The sequence below is a fragment of the Octopus bimaculoides genome, chromosome 5, assembly GCF_046866305.1.
Source record: "Octopus bimaculoides isolate indiv1 chromosome 5, ASM4686630v1, whole genome shotgun sequence".
NCBI classification, from domain to species: Eukaryota; Metazoa; Mollusca; class Cephalopoda; order Octopoda; family Octopodidae; genus Octopus; species Octopus bimaculoides.
This window is the reverse complement of record NC_142932.1, coordinates 85,102,015-85,123,224: the sequence shown is the minus strand read 5'-3', so window position 1 is coordinate 85,123,224 and position 21,210 is coordinate 85,102,015. Positions and strand designations below refer to the sequence as shown.

The 21,210-nt window shown below is 36.0% G+C and overlaps 1 protein-coding gene across 1 annotated transcript in view; it reads right to left on the bottom strand.

Moving 5' to 3' along the window:
* LOC106878262 (crystallin J1A) overlaps nucleotides 1–21,210 on the bottom strand; it is a 383,691-nt gene that overhangs the window by 286,356 nt on the left and 76,125 nt on the right. Inside the window, exon 5 of the mRNA XM_014927435.3 lies at nucleotides 1,676–1,832. Within this exon, the coding sequence (XP_014782921.1) occupies nucleotides 1,676–1,832 (157 nt within the window). The remainder of the gene's footprint in view (nucleotides 1–1,675; nucleotides 1,833–21,210) is intronic.

Sequence of the window (21,210 nt, the reverse complement as noted above, 5' to 3'; positions counted from 1 at the left end):
GTGAGTGGATTTTGTAGATAGAAATTGAAAGAAGACCATCGTGTGTGTGTGTGTGTGTGTGTGTGTGTGTGTGTGTGTATGTGTATATATATATATATATATATATATATATATAATCAATTAGAGGTTAAAATAGCCTTATTAAGGGATAGTAATATCCAATGAATTACTGGATCATTGCCTAATATTTTTTGTGAATAATAATATTCATAAAATAATAGGTCTAAATATAAATCTTGGTTTATAAATATTCAAAAGTAAATTTAGATGATTCGAAAACACAACACCTAATAACCTAATGGTATATCTTTTCTACCCCTCTGATGAGATTTTGCCTAATATAATGATTTAATTATTGTAATTTAATCTTTCAGCCTAAATTGAAACAGCTGTAAGAGAATATGTTGGATTGTTGCAGATAACAAATAACATTAATGCTATATCTCCATTTTCTAAATTTTCTTTTATATATATATATATATATATATATATATATATATATATATATATATATATATATATATATGGTGTATATATGCATGCATGTATGTATATGTATGTGTGTGTGGGTATTACTGTCTCCTTGTCTTAACAACATGTGACAGTTCTAAATAAGTGTCAATGTTATGCAAGTGGTGTCCCATGTTTCCAGTCTTCTATGAAAGCATGTCTGGTCAAATGGAAATGTTACCTTCCTTAGAAAACAGATAAAGGTTGGCAACAGGAAGGGCACCTGACATGGAAAATCTGCCTGAACAAAATTCCATGCAACTCATGTGAGCATGGAAATATGGGCATTAAAATGAAGAAGATGATGATGATATATTTGCATGCGTATATGTGTATCACATATGTGTGTGTGTGTGTGTAAAAGTGTAAGTGTATTTGCAAGCCAAGTTTGTTGTCATTTTCCACTCTTGACATATCAACTACCGGCTCTGCACTTTTAATCCTTGCTTGCAGCCATTTCTTTCCTCTTATGGCATACCAATGGCCTTAGCGAAGGGCTGCTATATGGTCACACTATCTGCTGGGGATATAAACTAGCATTACAGTGCTTGACCAATGAATTGTCTTCTAACTGTGGTCACTACCTTTATTCTGTCTTGCTTCTTCTATTTATCACCCATATTTTGTGCACTTCAAGCTCTGCACTGAATACTTATTTTACAGTTTCTCTTCCCTTCAGAAGGCCACAGTTGGAAAGTCTATATATTTCTTCAATCAGAGATGGCATGTGATTAAACACACATCAATCTTGGCACTTAAAACAAGTCTAAATTTGATGCTGAATTTCCAGGCACCTCAAAAGAAAAAAATGTGTTTTGAGGCCATTTTGCTTCCAATCCACCATAGCCATCGCTGAACAGTTTGGTTATGTATAGATTTTCTGATAAAACAGTAGTAAACAATCAATGGCTACATTACAATATTGTGATCAACACTACGAAACACTGTTTTATAGAGTGTAGAAGGAAATCTTGATTAAAACAGTATATGAGATGCTCTCAATACTCTATCATAGATCTGAAACACATCATTCCCAAAAGATGAGCAGACACAGGACAATAGAAGCTTACATAGCTGCCAGCATACTAAGACACAGACAGACAGAGGACAATAGAAACTTACAAGGGTGCCAGTACACCAAAACACAGACAAACAAGAAACTTACCGAGCTGCCAACAATCCAAAAGCAACAGCAACATCATTGTTTTGGGTGAGTCTTACGACTTGTTCGACTTTGTCTAGAAGTTGAGGATGGCCAGCATAGAGAGCAGCAACAGGAATAATTCTTAGAACACAGTCTATTTGTTCATCAGATTCAGAACCTAGAAAAGTGAGAGGGAGAGGGAGGTGAGATATACATTGAGAGAGAGTAATGGAGAGAAGAAGAGAGGGTGATCGACAATGGGAGAAATACAGAGAATGAGAGAGAGTGAGAAGGAGATATAGAGAATGTGAATGACAATGAGAGAAATTGAGAAAGACAGAAAGTGAGTGAAGAAGTTAAAGGGAGAGAATGTGTGTGTGTGTGTGAGAGAGAGAGAGAGAGAGGGAGAGAGAGAGTTAGAGAAACAAATATAGATATATACGGCATAAGAGTTATTAAAGATTTAACACAGAGAAGTAGTAAAAATAATTACATATTAAAATAACACTTAAATTATTATATCTCAAAATAAACTATTCATGTATAAAGAGGGCAGATTGGCAAACAAATTGCTTTGTGGTATTTATTCTGGGTCTTAACATTATGAGTTCAAATCCTGCTAAGGCTAATTTTGACTTACATCCTTTGTGGTCGATAAAAAAATGTTGCTGTCATGTACTAGAGTTGAATTAATCAAGTTATCTCGTCAAAATTCTTTGTATGGGCCTCTTTTAGAATCAATATTTATGTAGAAGAATAGCCATCTGTGTATCATACCTTATGTACATAGATTGATAAAATCTCCTACAGATATGCTGTGTTAAAAACACAATATATATTACAGGGCGATAAAAAAAATTGTGCATCTGGTTAACAAGACCATCAAATGCATTTCAATCTTTTTGAGCTTTGTCAGTGATGTGTACTCATAACCACATACCTAAATGAGATCTGTCACCTCGATATAGGAAACAGTGAATAATACATTAATGATATTGCAAATAGCTGATGGGCTGAATAAAATATCCAGTGTAAGCAATTGAAGCTGCATTCAGTTAAAAATCCATTTACATATAAGGTATATAAACTATTGATAAGCAAGATACTGTGGTTTTCATCCTATAGATGTGCTGTGTTAAAAATACAATATATATGGAAAGGAGACAAAAGAACTATCCTGGCTGTGGCTAGCAAGAAACTCCAGATAAATTTCAAACTTCTTAGGCCTTCTCCAATATGTAGAAAATAGTGAATATATTCAGATACTGTAAACAATTGATGCACTGAATAAAAAAAGAATCCAGTGTATGAAATTGAAGCCGCATTAAACTAAAACAGCCATCTATGTATCATATCTAATGCATGTGGTTGTGAGTATATGTCATTGGTAAGGCCCAAGAAAGCCAAAATACATCTGGCATTCTTGCTAGCTGCTGCTGGGAGATCTTTCATCTCCCTCTGATATATATTATGCTTTTAATACAGCACATCTAAAATGAAAACTGCAATATCTTACCTATCAATAAAGTATATACATTAAATATGATACATAGATGACTATTTTAATTTAATACTGTTTATGAAGTAGAATTGTGGGTTGACACGATTTTTAGAATGGCTCATTTAGGGACAGTGATATGTACTCATGAAATGCAGTAGTAAGTCCAATCAACTGTAACCCTGATGTGTTGTTCTTATAAATCAATATTTATGTCAAAACATCACACAAAACAATAGTAATATATAAATTAGGTAATAATTCATATCATCATCAATATCATAACCTAAAGACCAGGTTTCCCTTTCTGAGTCTATGACCATTACGTTTACCCACACTTGTTCACTTTTGATATTTCTTTTCTTTTTACAACTGCCTATGGCCCAAATGTATATCACATCATATCGTATATGTACAGATATCACCAGGTGTCCCAATATTTCTATCTTTATCAGTGTGTATATAAGCAAAAATTAAACTCTGAAGTCATCAATTATTAAAGTGGTATTGCCATATTTTACTTATTTACCAATAACCCACAGTGAACACTTCCATGGCCCGCCTGGTGCTGGCTCTCTATCCTACACCAATGATTAGTAACTATATTTTATGCTATGGTCTACAATATTTCTATATTGCCTATGACCCACCTGATATCAATTAACTGAAACCAAAACAATCAATATCCAAACACAAATTTAATTCAAGCTGTAATAAAATAAACAAAAAGACCTTTTAGCCAGGTTTGAAGAATAAAATAATATCAATACTTGTTCCATATTAAGGTGGTGAGCTGATAGAATCATTAGCATGTTGGGCAAAATGCCCAGTGGCATTTCATCTGTCCTTTATGATCTGAGTTCAAATGCCAACGGGGTCAACTTTACCTTTCATCCTTTCCGGGTCAATAAAATAAGTAGCAGTTGAGCACCAGAACTGATGCAATCGACTAGTCCCCTCCCCCAAAGTTTCAGGCCTTGTACCTTTAGTAGAAAGGATTATTATTATTATTATTATTATCTGGGAAAAATGCCTTGCGGCATTTCATCCAGCTTTATGTTCTGAGTTCAGGGTTAATAAAATAAGCACCAATTAAGCACCAGGGTCGATCTAATTAACTTAACTTCTCGCACAAAATTGCTGGCCTTGTGCCAAAATTTGAAACTAATATTCATCCCATCTTGTTCCTCAATGCTCTATGAAGCAGAAACACTCACACATGGGAAAACTCTTTACATACTTAGAATGGTTCAGCTGCCTCATACACATACACACGCACACATACATACTGAAAGACTATCTGACTATTTGGTAAACCACTCACCATAATAATACATCCACTAAAAGAATAATGCTCAGTAACCTTCTTCTCCAACTCTGTAATCAATAATCCCAAATTCTCTGGACAATCAAGCCATGTTATACTTCTGATTCCCCCAAAATCTCTACCAACCATTGACACCCATACCTAACCGCTCCTCTCTACAACTTCAGTCCTCCTGGAAAACACACACATACACTCTCCACACAGACACATATTTAACCCTTTAGCATTTAAACTGGCCATGTTCAGCCCAAATATTCTATCTGTTTTATGTTCAGGCTAGACAGATCTGGCCTCTCAAACTTACCCTACAGTGTTATTCCAAAAGTACACCATCACATCATCCAAATCTTAAAGCTTCAAGATAATTAAGAATAAATTTTAAAGAATGTGAATAAATAAGCAATACCTTTGACAAAGTATTCTAAATGCTAAAGGGTTAAAGCTGGCTCACTGTCATCAATTATATGAGTAGAGTGAACTGCAACTGGTAATAGAAACTATACTGTATACACAGCTCACCAGGGATTTATCCCTATTCTACATTAATAGCAAAAATAGAAAATTGTTCACTGGAACTGTATTTCTGCTGCTGCTGCACAAAAAGTCGTATTGCTTAAGAAATATATGGTTTGTGGCAATATGACAATTATAAATCTATTGATTCAGCTGGCATTAATGTGGAGACAAAACTATCAAAATACATTAAAATTTAGAGAAAAAAAAAAAGACCCCAAAAAAATCCTCAAAAAAAAAAAAAAAGAAAAAAAAATTCAGACTGGAATTTTATACAAAAAATAAATATTTCATACTAACAGGCTTCACTTGCATTTATCCTCTTTCTTTCTTTTCTATCTTCTATTTATTTTATTTATTTACATTTTTTCTTACATTACTTGTTTTGTCAATTATCACTAATGCGGCTTCTGTTCTGAGTTTGCTCAGTAACTCCATGCTAAATCTGTGCTATATTGGCCAAACTGTCTACTTTGCAGAAACAACCCCAACGCCCACTGCCCCCTCGACAAAAGGAAAAAAAAGAAGAAAAACAGCTTTCTTTCTTTCTTTCATAAGAGGAACTATAAATAAACAATAATGGTAGGAAAATGGTGAAATTGCGAGCATGTAGGATAGAATATCTTGCAGTATCAGTTCTAGCTTTCTGCGCTCTGAGTTCAAATCCCACCAAGATTAGATATTAACTTTTACTTTCATCCTTCTAATTTTGATAGATAAAGTACCTGTCATCTACTAGGGTAGAAGCATGTGGCCTAGTGGTTAGGGTGTTTGACTCATGATCATAAGATTGTGGTTTCAATTCCTGGACTGGGTGATGCGTTGCGTTCTTGAGCAAAACACTTCATTTCATGTTACTCCAGTCCACTTAGCTGGTAAAAATGAGTAATCCTGTGATGGACCAGAGCTTCCTCCAGGCGGGGAATATATATGCCATGGAATTTGGGAAACTGGCCCCTCTAAGTCTATAGAACTTGGGAAGGAAGGAACAACATCTACCATGATCCCTTTGTCTGTCCATATGTCTGTCTCTCAGAATTGGTCATGTCATGCTGTGCTGCAAGAACTTTTGTAAACTCAGTGCAACACAAGAACTATCTCATAGTATCTCTTTCTCATGACCTGGAGAAGCTGATACATAAATATGAATGACCTGTAGGAATACCATATGCAACCATAATATACTTGTTGTTTATATTAGGCATACCCAGATACAGTGGAGGCGCAATGGCCCAGTGGTTAGGGCAGCGGACTCGCGATCATAGGATCGCGGTTTCAATTCCCAGACCGGGCGTTGTGAGTGTTTATTGAGCGAAAACACCTAAAGCTCCATGAGGCTCCGGCAGGGGATGGTGGCGAGCCCTGCCGTACTCTTTGACCACAACTTTCTCTCACTCTTTCTTCCTGTTTCTGTTGTGCCTGTAATTCAAAGGGTCGGCCTTGTCACACTGTGTCACGCTGAATATCCCCCGAGAACTACGTTAAGGGTACACGTGTCTGTGGAGTGCTCAGCCACTTGCACGTTAATTTCACAAGCAGGCTGTTCCGTTGATCGGATCAACTGGAACCCTTGACGTTGTAAGTGACGGAGGGCCAACAACCCAGATACGAAACATTGCAACCAAATCAGTGCTGGATATAATTTCTACAGAAAATCTGTAGAAATAACCTTAACAAGTGACCTGGAAAAGGGTAAACACTTCTCTTACTATGTGAACCAATGTATAGTATGGTATGGAATAGAAATAAAGAATTTTATGTTCTGGGTTGTTGTTTTTTATCTGAAAGCGTAAGTCATCATTTCAGTGTCTACTTTCTTATGCTTGCATAGGAGGAACAGAATTCATTGCGGCAGATTTTCTGTGGTTAGATGCTCATTCTGTTGCCAACCCTCACCTGCTTCTAAGAATGACCTTATTCTTATTCCCCCATGGTCAGATATATTTTTGTGGAAGAATGGAAATGAATGACACTGCTTTTACAAGTATCAAGAATGGAAATGGTGACACTCTTTTACAAGTATCAAGCAATGTCAAAACAAAGACAAAGACAAAGACACACACACACACATACACACAGAGTCAAAATGCTTCTTTCAGTTTCTGCCAACCAAATAAATTTTTAAGGTTTTGACTGGCCCAGTAGAAAACATTTTCCTAAGGTGTCATCCAGTGTGACTGAAATCCAAACCATATGGTTGGGAAACAAAGTTTTTAACCACACAGCCAAGCCTGTGCTTAAAAGAAAAATATAAAAGTGATATTGTCATATTTCATTGATTAACAACTCGTTGGTAGTCAGTACTGTATCACTGATCCATTTAACTACTACTACTACTACTTCTCTCACTGTTATCCTCTCTAGTATTGGCACCACAATAGAATACACACAGTTTACCGTTAAATGCGAATACAGGAGGTCCTCTTAATCTTAATGAGGACATGACAACTTCTCCAGTGCTGGTGCTATGATAAAATACACATAGTACAGTCTGTAAACTGTTTGGTATTAAGAAATCAAGTGAAATATTAAACTTATCAGTGATATATGGTTTTTCATCCCATTTAGATGTGCAGTAATGGGCATCTGAGCTATGCCAGCAATAGAAAGTGGATGTAAATGATGATGATGAAGATGATGAGATAATGTTGATGATGATATTGAGAGGGATTCAGAAAATAATTGTCATCTGAATGAATGAAGTTAATGAATTAAAATAATTGTTAGAAGACAGTGTAGAAGAAAATGTGTATTGCTGGTAACGTAATACCAATTTCTGTAGAAATGGTCAAGTGACTTGGCAGATGTGACAAGAAGGTGGTGGATTTCAGTTTGGAATATATTACAGAGGTTATAACTCAGCTTCATAAAAATTCCTTGTAATGCATGGTACCTTAACACAGATAATTAAATATTTACTTTCACAAACAAACACTGAATTCTGTCAGCTTTTTCAGAAAAAATGGTTTGAAATATGTTGCCTATGACAGAATACAGTAATTCTCTTTCTTGTAGCCATGACAACGAAGTGCAATGCATTTAATATTGATTAATGATCGGAGAAAAGATAATGTTCTAAGTTAATTTGATCAGCAAGATGGGATGGTGGCTCAATTGTAGTATATTTGGGTAGAGACCGTAGTGTTTAACACAGAAATACTAGCAATGCTGAATAAGGGAGAGTCTATGTGGTCAGTTGATTTGCAAGATATAGCAGCCAAAGCTTCCTTAATTCTACCCTTTAAGAAAATAGAAAGGACTTGCCAAATAATGTAGTCCTAAAAAGATAGGATAGTCAGGGCTAGAATGTCTCTAATCATAGATCTGCTTAATCAGGGTTGACCTGGGTTACAGAACAATGACAAGGGAGTCACATAGCAGTCACATGTTCTGCTGGGAATAGTAACTAAATTACTTTCAAAGCTCATTCACTGACTAAAGGAAGGACATATTTGATAATGAGGTCCTAGATACACTAATAACTGAAACAAAGATGGAAGTGGTTTTTATATGGCAACAGGTGTCATATACCATAAGTTCACTTGACAAAGACTTATTAGGGCTCACTGACAAGTAGATGATATATGGAAGTAAAATTGGTTAAAATGATAAGAATTAGCAATGATAGTTGCACTTAAGAATTTTGTTTCTTATTTCAGATCAGCAAACACTTAGATGAAAGAGACAGACAACAAACTTCTTATCCATAACTAACATAGCATCCTGCGAAAATTTACATATATCTCTAAAACAATTTATTTAGCCATTGATGATTATTTGTTGAAATTTCTGAGAGAAATCATTGTGATCATTTTTACTTTCTGAACCATTTATACTTATTTATTGCCTTTTTTGCTTCTGTTGTAGTGATTCATAATTCAGCAGATAATATCTTAGTAGTTAAGTGTTTCTTATTAATCTTATTAGCCAATCAGGGATGAGTAATCTATCAACCATTTTGGCTATATAAACTATAACCATGTTAAAGGCTAGAAATAGAAACTAAACACTCTTACATGTGAGAAACAGTTTCGCCTTCTGCTAAATATTCCATGTTTTTTGTATGGGGTATGTGTGATGCACTCTTTGCATTTGTTTAATTCATACAGACATGAAGTTATAACATCAACTATATGCTGGGTCACTGAGTACTCTCAGTGATTAAATATTTTGCTTAAATGAACTAAGATTGTACCGACCAGGTATATGTCCACCTGGCATGTATTTGACTCTTGTACCACAGTTAACCACAACTATCATCAAATCCTAGATGACATGTAACCACATATTAGTGTACTTGTTTGGGCTAAAAAACAGGAACAAAGTAATCTTCTGTTTGAGAGACAAAGTTTAGCCTCGTTTTAGAAAGAACATCTTATCGAAGAACTTCCTGTTTACACCATATTTGTTTATTTTGTGGTTTAGTGAGTGGTTTTCTCATGATGTTTTTGTTTTCTTCCTGTGCTTTTCAAGCATTATGGCAAGTAATACTTCAAGGAGTGAGTTAGAATTCAGTGATACTATTTATTAATGACTTAATTAGTGAAAGAGAGTGTGGAATTGGAGAAAAAAAAAAAAACCCCACAGTGAATGTTTCAGTGCCATCAGTACACCAGCATGTAATTTATATTGGAACTTATTGATTCAGAGCAGGAGTGGAATGATCACATTGTTAATCATTGAACTGATGCTTGCATTAGTGATGTGGGCCCTAAAACACCTTTGAACTTAGAAGTAAAACCTGTTGAATATTTTCTTCAAAATTTCCCTGAAAACGTTTTGCCAGGATAAACAATGAAACCAGTGTTTTTGTAATCAATTTGAAAATCCAATCCAGCGAAAAGTGCTTTACAGTGGAATCCGGATGGATATAGAAAGAGGGGTAGGCTTAAGAACTCGTGGCGTAGATCAACACAAAAGGAACTAGAGAAAGGGGGACATTCATGGCAGAGTATAAGTACAGAAGCGAAAAATTATGCGACACGGAATTCCATTATAAGTGGCCTATACTCCGCGTCGGAGGGTTAAAGGGAAGAAAGAAACAATGAAACCACAGGGTGTGTGTGTCAACCAGGCAATTCCATCTTTATTACATCAATACAGGAGATGAAAGTGCGTCTCAGAATTCTTCTTTTAATGATAATGGTACAGTTTCTAAGTTATAGAGACAGAGGAACACAAATTCAGCTTTGAGACAGGAAATCAATACCCAGGAAACCACATCTTCTAAATATATGTGAAAACATCTGTGTAATCAACTTAACTGTATTCAATCTACCTAAGCAATCAAGTGACATGACAACAGTAAAAACAGCATTTGCAATATTCATCAAAAATCATTACATCCTAATTGATGTAATAGATATATTTTTATGATTTTTCTACTAAACTAACTGTATTTCATCAAAATCTCTAGTTTCTAAAAGGATTATGAGATTTACATAGAAAAAGCACTACAGAAATTTAAGAGTTTAGCTTCCCGTCATACTATATTCCTCCAGTAGATCTCGAAGTATATTTCACGGCAGTTATAAATTTTTGATAATATAGAATGTCATCACTTTACTCTTTGATCCATTCAAAGTTAATTTATACACCAGCTATTTGAAATGTAAGCATCTACTACATATTGTGTGGATAAATTAGTAACTGTCTTTAGTTCAACAGCAGCTGAAGAAGTGAAGAGTCACTTGAACAGCAAGGTACCTGGCAAAGTATCTTTATTCTTTATACTTGATTCAGTCATTGGTTTGTGGCCATGCTGCAACAGCCATAAATATTTCATACTTTCTTTACATATTTGAGGTTCATTCTTCTAAGCCACAACACTAACCATCAGCTGGGTCATTGTGCACACTTAGTTGAACTCAGACTATACTGCTGAGGTTCAAGTGTGCCTCACTTATATGTGTGTGTGTGCATACGTGTGTGTGTGTGTGTGTGTATGTGAGATCTTCATCAAAATCATCATCATTTAATGTCCTATCTTTCTTTTATCTTTTACTGGTTTCAGCCCATGGCTGAGGTCATGCTGGTGCACCACCTGTAGTTATTCGGTGTTGTTTCTGGTATTGTTGTTGGTGAAGTAGTGAGTTGGACAGAGCTTTCTTCTTTGTGTCTCCTGCTGCGATGTGGGTTCATCTGGTATCTCAGACAGAAACCTGTCCAGATGCTCTTTGAAAACTTCCACACCAACACCATGTAGATCCCTAAGGTTGCCTGGCAAGATGTTGAACACTTGCAGGCTCTTGAAACCCAGACTATTGCAGTACTGTGTCCTATATGTATGCATATATATATATATATATATATATATATATATATATATAAATGTCTTTGTGTGTGTGTGTGTGTGCAAAAGTGTACCACTTGAACCTACCACATAGCAGAATACTGATCTAAATAAAGGATAAATATGTAAATAAAGAGAATAAGTTAATAGTGCAAACAATATTGGTCATTGTTGTAATAACACGGTTAGCCAATAGTTTATGATTGGAGAGAGAGAGAGAGAGAGAGAGAGAGAGAGAGAGAGAGAGAGAGAGAGGGGGGGGAGAGAGAGAGAGAGAGAGAGAGAAAGAGAGGTTGTAGCAAAACACACACACACAAACACACAATGTGGAGAATGAATGGATATGTGTGTGAATATGTGAGTGTGTGTGGAGAAAGAGATTATGAATGTATGAATGGTGGCAATATATACAAACATGCAATGCATGTGAGAGGGTCGGTGTGTATGTATGTATGTATGAGTGTACATATAAGCAAGAAAGAGGGAGAAGACAATGAAAGGAAATGAATATTTACAGCACACACACACACACACACATATAGAGTCTGTAAAGAGGAGGAAAAAGATAAGAGAATGACAGAGAAAGAGAGGAGAGGGGTAATGTTTGCAGTGGTGAGTGAAAATATAAGAGAGAGTAAGATATAGTCTACATACACATACATACAGAAACAGACATTGAAACACGTTTAACACTTGCCTGCATACACACACACACACACGCTAACAGATTTTGAAATAACTGTAGGAGATGCATAAAGCACAGGACATCAATGTTTTCACACATATGCAAATATATGTGGCTATACACATGCATATACAAACACACACACACACACACACACACACACACACACAACTGCACTGATTAACTTTGCCAAGACAAACAATTTCACAAGACATTTGTGATCATAGTAAGATAGTGTGTGTGTGTGTGTGTGTGTGTGTGTGTGTGTGTGTGTGTGGAGTGTGTATGAGTATATGTTTTCAGAACAAAATGATAACCCTTATAATCTCCATCAAATGATAGAAATGTTTAGTAACAAAATAAACAGTGAGGTGCTGAGTTCAAGTCTCATAAACAACATATCTATCCATTTATGTATGCATCCATAGTTACCAATTCTTCTACACACTGTATTTACTCCACTAATTCCAGCCACCATTGAACTACAAATATTTGTCAAGTCGTCAACGTTATTAAGTGGAAGCAGGTTATTAAGTTGAAGAACTTACTGATCAAACAAATTTACGGAACTGCTCAAATATTAATTAGGCTGATCAAATATCTTTTAATGAATAATGTAGAAACTGAAGGAGTTCACCAATTCAGTGTGTCATATATAATAGATTTCAGTTTTAAAGACAATGTTGCATGCATCATAGAGAGATGGATGTTGTGTTTTGTTACAACCTCCATCTCTCTCTCTCTCTCTCTCTCTCTCTCTCTCTCTCTCTCTCTCTCATTCACTCGTTCCTTTGATCTCATTCTTTTACTCTTTTATTTGTTTTAGTCATTCGACTGCGGCCATTCTGGAGCACTACATTAAGGGGTTTTAGTTGAACAAACCGACCCTAGGACTTATTCTTTGTGAGCTTAGTACTTATTCTATCGGTTTCTTTTGCCGAACTGCTAAATTATGGGGACATAAACATACCGACATTGGTTGTCAAGTGATGGTGGGGGATACAGACACAAACACACAAATATATACATACATACGCATATATACATACATATAAGTACATACTGACATATATATATATATATATATATATATATATGCATATATGGGTACAGGATGTCACAAAACGTAAACAATATGAAATATGAAGACAAACTTCTTTTTGCAAACAATGAGAGAAACAAACAGTTGCTCCCACAAACTAAAAGAAAAAAAAACAAAAAAAACAGGACAGTGAAACAAATAGTGAGGGCTGTTAAGACAGACAGGGTAAGGTGGTGAACGCTGAGGAACATTCTTTTGGATTTGCAGGAGGAAGTGTTTTCTCGAAGATACATATTGTCGTGAATTGCTCAAAATGTGGAGTAGATAAGCAGCTGACAGCTGATGAAGGGTCGTTCTTTATGTTACTTGTCTTGTTTTCCATTTGCAACGTGAAATAAAGTGTCTTGCTCAGGGACACAAGGCACCGCTGGGGATTGAACTCATGACCTTATAATTGTGAGCCAAATACCCTAACCACAAACCCACATGCCTTCATAAATCTTATACTAAACTAGTTTGACAAAAAAAAAACATGTTTCATCACAGTTGTCACACTCTGTCCTACATTAAACTGGTTTTACAAAGGCTACATGTATTATCACAAATTTTCTCCTCAGTCCTGTACTAAACAAGTTTTACAAAGCCCAAGCTACATGTGTCATCACAACTGTATGTCACTCAGTCCTATACTAAATTGGTTTGATAAAGACCACACAATGTGTTATCTCAGATGTGTATTCTTCACTTGTATAGTTTTGTACTAAAATAGTTTAAGAAATTTTTCCTTCTTCAAAATGGAGTTTCCTTAAAAAATCCATTACTGTTGTACTGTAGGAAGGTTATTTTACCTATAAATCTTGCAAAACAGATAACAAAAATGAAACATATTTATATTTCTTTAACTGGTTTCAGTCAGTGGACTGTGGCCATGTTGGAGCATTGCCTTGATCATCAGTTATATCACCTAAAGTACTTTATCTAATTTTAACTTTATTGATTGCTTAAGTTCAGCTCAATGTAAAGGGACAAAACTACAATAGAATATATACTGCTATTTCTAGTGGGCAAGTATCTATCATTGATGAGACCAAGGAAGGTAGAAACATATCATCTGATAGTTTTGGTGCTGGAAGTGGCGGGTATTTATCTCCCTGCTAGCGATATAACCAAGTGTGCATTTTGTATCAAAAGCCAATATGAGAGTTTCTCATATATCTACCGCAGCATAGTTTGTTTTAATAGAATATCTACATTTATGTGGGGATAAACACTGCAAAGTACTTTTTGTTTCATGCACTGATTTATACTAGCATTCCTTCACAAGCAGACACACACAATAGGCTTCTGCAGAGTTTCCACCAACAGAACTTCCTTCCATCAGATCTAGCTTTCCTCTCTACTACTGCTTCTATCACAGCCACCTTCCCACCCAACATATGCTACTCTTTATTTACCTCACCAGAGAATAACTGCCACCAGCCCCTCTCTCTACACATCATCAACTGATACCACTGCAAATCCTCTAACCACTTCCTCTACTACACCTTACATGTGTTACCTAACATCCTAGTTGTAATGGTTAATACACAACAGATGTAGATTTCCAGCTACATTTCTTATCTATTATCCCAATTACAATATTCCCAATGCATATTATATTCAAGGAAGAAAACACCAATTTTTCTTGAACACAAACACGTTCACAAAGGAGCCTCCATGTAGCAGTTAGTGCTGGTAGAAATATCAGATGTTCTTTAAATCAAACCCTACTAAGTATGCATGAGTCAATGAGGAAACCAGTACATAGTTATTAGTATTGGTAAATATAGTTGTTAAATTTGCCTCAAATCACACGCTACTGTATTATGTTATGTGTCTAAGTAAACAAGAAATACATCAATATGGTGGACAGTCTTAAAAGAAAATGCAACCATATCTTCCTCATATCACAGCTGCCTGTTTTACGTGCATATACATTTATGAATTAACAAATGAATTCTTCATTAATTCTACTATAAATTCAGCTCTAAGAGGTATATTATCAACATATTGTAAATTTATGTATATTTACATAAAGTCTCTAATTATACCATCACAGATGACTGCAGTCTCCTTGGGCTTCCTTGTTAAAGAATGCATTGGAATAATCTTAAAGTTTAATGACATAAGAACAAACACATACATATCCATATGGTGAACTTCCTTCAATTTCTGTCAACCAAATTCACTCATATGTCATTGGTTGGCCTGGGTTTATAGTACAAATCAACTGCCCCAAATAGTACAATTGAACCCCAAACTACAGGGAACAATGTGAACCTCTTATATATATATATATATATACACACACACCTTTTAACCAGTATCAGTCAATAGACTGCAGCAATGTTGAGGCACTGCCTTAACCTGGCTATTTATTTTCAAGAATACTACTTACTTTGTCTATCTACATTTGTCAATTTGCTAAGTTATGGATCTAAATAAAGAAGAGCACTAGTATTATGTGATGTCAATACAAAAACAGATATGGGAACTGATATGGTTCAATGCCACCATCATAATCATCATCCTATTTTCAAATATCCACTTCTCAAGGTTTGCATTGGTCATATGGAATTCATTGAGAGGCAGATTTTCTACAGATGGATACCCTTCTTGTCACTAACACTTAGTCACTAACACTGCTGATCTCTTATTGTGGAGGGAACATGTGAAAGGGATGGACCAAGAAAGACGTGGGATGAAGTAGTCAGAAAGATCCTCAGGCATCCTCTCACAGAGGGGATGATAAAGGACTGAGACTTCTGGCAGTTTGCTGTGCTCGAGAAGACATGTCAAGCTAAGTAAAATTGTGGCTGTCCTTGCAGATAGGCATGTCCACTACATCTCTCTTCAGCTGAGTGATCCTAATCTTGTAAGCTTGTGGGAACTGGTACCATGTAAGAAGCACCCATGCTGGTGCTATCCGTATAAAAGCACCTGTGCCAGTGCTGCATAAAAGCACCCAGTACACTCTGTAAAGTAGCTGGCATTAGGAAGGGCATCCAGCCATAGAAATTATGCCATACCAGACAAAATAGACCCCAGGTAGCTCTCTAGCTGGCCTGCTCCTGTCAAACTGTCCAACCCATGCCAGCATGGAAAATGGACGTTAAATGATAATGATGGATGGATATGTTTTCATGGAAGGCTGGAAATGAATCACTGCTTTTATGGCGATAATGCTCATTTATAAGCATCAAGTGATATTCAGACAATTACATATACATACATACACAGAAACACAATCACACATACATGCATGCACATATATACACATGCACACATACAGCAGGCTTCTTTCAGCATTTGTCCACTAAATATACTCAAAAGGCTTTGGTCAACCTGAGGCTATAGTACAAAACACTTACTCAAGATACCACAGTTACAGACATAAGAACACATGTGTGTGTGTGCTTGTGCTTACCAGTGCTAACGGGAGATATGTCTCTTTATGTCGAAGACTCTGAGTTAGACTTTTGATAAATAAAGACTGATTAGATAAAGACCACTCTGAATGAAATAAGTACTGGGGATAATATGATTGATTAACCCTTTAGTGTTCAGATTATTCTATCAAACATAATGCTTATTGATTCACATTGATTTGAATTAATCATGCATTATCTCATATCTTCAAGATCTTGATGGTGTAATTACTTAAAGTAGAATAACATTGTAGGGTAGGTGTGACAGCCTGGATCTGGTCAGTTTGAACATAAAACAGATTAAATATTTTGGCCGGATATGGCTGGTTTAAATACTAAAGGGTTAAAACACTTGGAGGTAGTGCTCTAGCATGGCTGCAGACCAAGGACTGAAATAAGTAAACAGCACACACACACACATATATATATATATATATACATACACATGCATAGATAGATACACTTCATATGCATGTTAATGTCGTATCTATTACATAGCTAACTAGTTTATGAAACAACTGTAAACAAATGGAATAGACATCTAGTCTCTCACCTCACTTCTCTTATCTGTTGTATTTATAGAGATTTTCTCCATCACTGTAGCTCCTGGATTTTCAGAACAATGTGATGGTTTACTCTAACCTCAAGCATGGAAATTCTTGTAAGCCATGCACTTGGCAGAGAGCTTAATGTGAGATCTGTTTGATTCTTTGAATCCTTACTACTACTACTACTACTACTACTACAACACACACACATATATATATATATATATATATATATATATATATATACACACACACACACACATACATGTGCACAGTGCGTGTGATAGCCAGTTGTATATAACATGATGTTTATTGATCACTTGGCTTGGGGAAAAATGGGTGTGGAGTGGGTGTAGAAGGAACTTGTAGAGAATCTGAAGAAGGATATTAATCAGTAGAGATGGCTTGATTCAGTTGACCAAGTCAGTGTAGATGGACAGATTTGTTGAAGAGAGAGGGAGATAAGAGGGAGGGGGGACGACGAGAAAAAGAGGGGCGAAGAAAGAGATGAGGGGAAAGGGGGAAGAGAGATGAGGGATCTAAGGAAGACTGAAGAGGGAGAGGGAAAAGGAAGGATAAGAGAGCTGGTGAGTGAGGGAGGAGGGCTGGATACAGGAAGGGAGAAGGGCTAGGAAATTGCTGGAAATGGAGAGAGTGGAAAGAGAGCGGTTGAATAGGAGAGAGAAGAGAGAGAGAGAGAGAGAAAGAAAGAGAGAGAGAGAGAGGGGGGGAGGGAGAGTAAGAGGGGTAAGATGTAGAAGGACTAGAAAGGCAGAGATAAGAGAGAATAGAAGAAATATGAGTATAGACAGCAAATAGAGAGAGAGGGGGGGAGAAAGAGAGAGAGGGGGAGAGAGAAAGAGAGAGAGAGAGGGGGGAAAGAGAGAGGCGAAGATAGAAAGAGAGAGAGGAAGGGAAGAAGTTAGAAAAACGCAGAGGAAGATAAAGAAATGGAAAAACAAAAATGAAGTAAGCAAGGAAGTAGGGAAGCAAGAGAAGAAAAAAACATTACCTCCTTTTACACATATTTATGCATTGCAATGATGTGTTTACATAGGGAAGCAAGCAAAAACAACACCTACTGTGTGTGTGTGTGTATGAGGGACTTAAAACAAACACTGAGAGGATTACTAGATATTAATGGATGACGGCACACACATACAGATATACAAACATACATATACAGCCAAATGCACTCAGGCATACACGTATATATATGAACAGTCTAATGTACAGGCATGCACACGTACGTATACTCTAATGTGTATATGTATGTATTCATACTGTCTGACGCATGCTCACAGGCAAACATGCAATCCAATTCACACATACACACACATGTACATACATACACACACACACACACACATATATATATATACATATATATATACATACATACATATAAAGATAGATATATATATACATAGATATATACATACATACAAGCATAGATATATATACATACATATTATATATATATACACACACACACACACACACACACACACACAGATTAGCACATACCTGTATAAAGTGAAAATAGAAATTAACATATGCATACGTGCAGAGAGTGATATGTGCAAATATACACGTGTGTACACGTATCTACAAACACAAATGTATATGTTTGTGTGTTTACGTCTTCATATATATATATATATATATATATATATATATATATATATATAGATAAATGTTATGGCCAGTCATAGAATGAACACTTGTTTCACACCTATGAAGCACTTTTCAATATGGCTGAAAGCACATAACCTCTCCACAACTGATTCCAGCCATAACATTTAACTTCCTAAAAAATATATTCTTTTCAGCTCTAGGCACAAGGCCCGAAAATTTTGGGGATATGGGGTAGTTGATTAGATGGATCCCAGTATGCAACCGATACTTAATTTATTGACCCCTGAAAGGATATTCCTAAAAAATATATTACTGTTCTAATGCTTTACAGTGTGCTTCTTTTTCGGATGTATCTTTCCTCTTTTACTTGTTTCAGTCATTAGCCTGTGGCCATGCTGGAGTACCTCCTTGAAGAATTTTTTGTTGAATATATTAATGCCAATACTTATTTTCTTTAAAGCCTAGTGCTTATTCTATTGGTCTCTTTACCTGAAATGATAAGTTACAGGGACTTAAACACACTAACTCCAGTTCTTAAGCAGTGGTGAGGAACAAACACAGACAGAACGACACACACACATATACATGTATATACGATGGGCTTCTTCCAGTTTCTGTCTACCAATTCCACTCACAAGGTTTTGGTCAGCCTGAGGCTATAGTAGAAGACATTTGCCCAAGGTGTCAAGCAGTGGGGACAGAACCCAAAACCATGTGATTGAGAAGCAAGTTTCTTACCATATACAAAAGTCACCCGACAGTAAATCAAAATTCCGTAAATACTTAATATTCAACTTAATTTATTCATTTGGGAAAATGGTGTTGCTCGAGAAGGACATCAGTTTGAACAATTTACATGATGTTTCATATTTAGATGCTTTTATTAAATTCATTCAGTTATTAAAATAAATCTTGGAATTAAATGGTTTTGATTTACTGTCAGGTGACTTTTAGCCAACCCTGTATATGTATATATATATATGTATATATATATATGTATATATATATATATATATATATATAAATAAAGGTAAAGACCCCCTTTCAGTTATGAATGACGATGGGGTCGTACCAAGAAAGTTCTTCTCTGAGGCACAAGTCCGGCCAAGACTGTTTAGGGAAGATCAGCAGTCACCCATGCATACCATCCTCCCCTCTCTATGCCACTGATGTTGTCCAAGGGAAAGGCAAAGCTTGATACAGAGTGGCACCAGTGACATTGCAACTTATTTCTACAGCTGAGAGAACTGGAGCAACATAAAATAAGGCAACATGCATACAAGCACACACACACAGACACATGCAGTAGGATTTTTCAATTTCTGTCCACCAAATCCACTCACAATGCTTTAGTTGACCCTCAGATATAATAGAAGATGCTTGCCCTGGGTGCTGTACAGTGAGACTGAACTCAAGACCACATGGTTAGGAAGCAAGAATGTTAACCATAGCCCCTACACACACACTCCTACATACAAACTCACGCACATAGCATGGATTATAAATTACTGTATAATTGTGTGTAGGGACTAGCTTACAAGAATAATAACAAGATACACCTAAACACATCTACATACACAAACATGCTTAGTGTATTATTTATGTAGAGATAAAAAGGCAGATGCGCTTACACACACACACTCACTTTATATACATGAGCAGCTTTACATGTGGATAAAGTATATAAATTAGCAGATATGTATATGCACAGAAATAGGTGTGTCTATACACAGGTACACACAAATATATCAACCACACACATACATGTTTGTTCATGTGTATATAAATGCAAACACAAACATTGACATACATATGGGTATGTGCATATTTTATTCACACGTACACACACACTTGTGCTTAGACATATAAGAAACAATATGCAGATATACACACATTCTGTAAAATTATGTCTTGAGGAAAACCTGAAAATAGCGTTATTGCAACATACACTGAAGTATTTATATTATAGAGTAGATTATGAAAAAGGAGAAGGTATATACATGTATGTGTGCATGTATACACACACACTATGATGGGTGGTATATTCAGTCATGCTTATACAGAGAGAAAAATAAAAATTAGGAGCAATATTCTAGTCAATATTCTAGTAAAATAGGAATTATAGCCTCACATTCACAAGCAGCAGTGGGGCTAATTTATTGTTAGGTGCTCCACAGGTCAGCATAGCTAGACACTATTTTCAGCTTGTCTGGGCACAGAAGGGGCTGTATTGTTTTTATAGTGGTTCATTGCAAACCTAGGTTAATGTAGTATTTAACACTGTCTCAAACTTCCCTGGCAGAGAGAGAGAGAGAGAGAGAGAGAGAGAAAGAGAGAGAAAGAGAGAGAAAGAGAGAGAAAGAGAGAGTGAGAGAGAGAAAGAGGGTGTGTGTGTGTGTGTGTGTGTGTGTGAAGGCCAATATTCCATTAATATTTGTGTAAGTGTATAGTAGACGTGTATGGTCTGAATCAATAATTTAACTAAGTGATCCAATACAAACGAACATGAATAATCCACCACTCAGACAGACATATTGTACCACGGG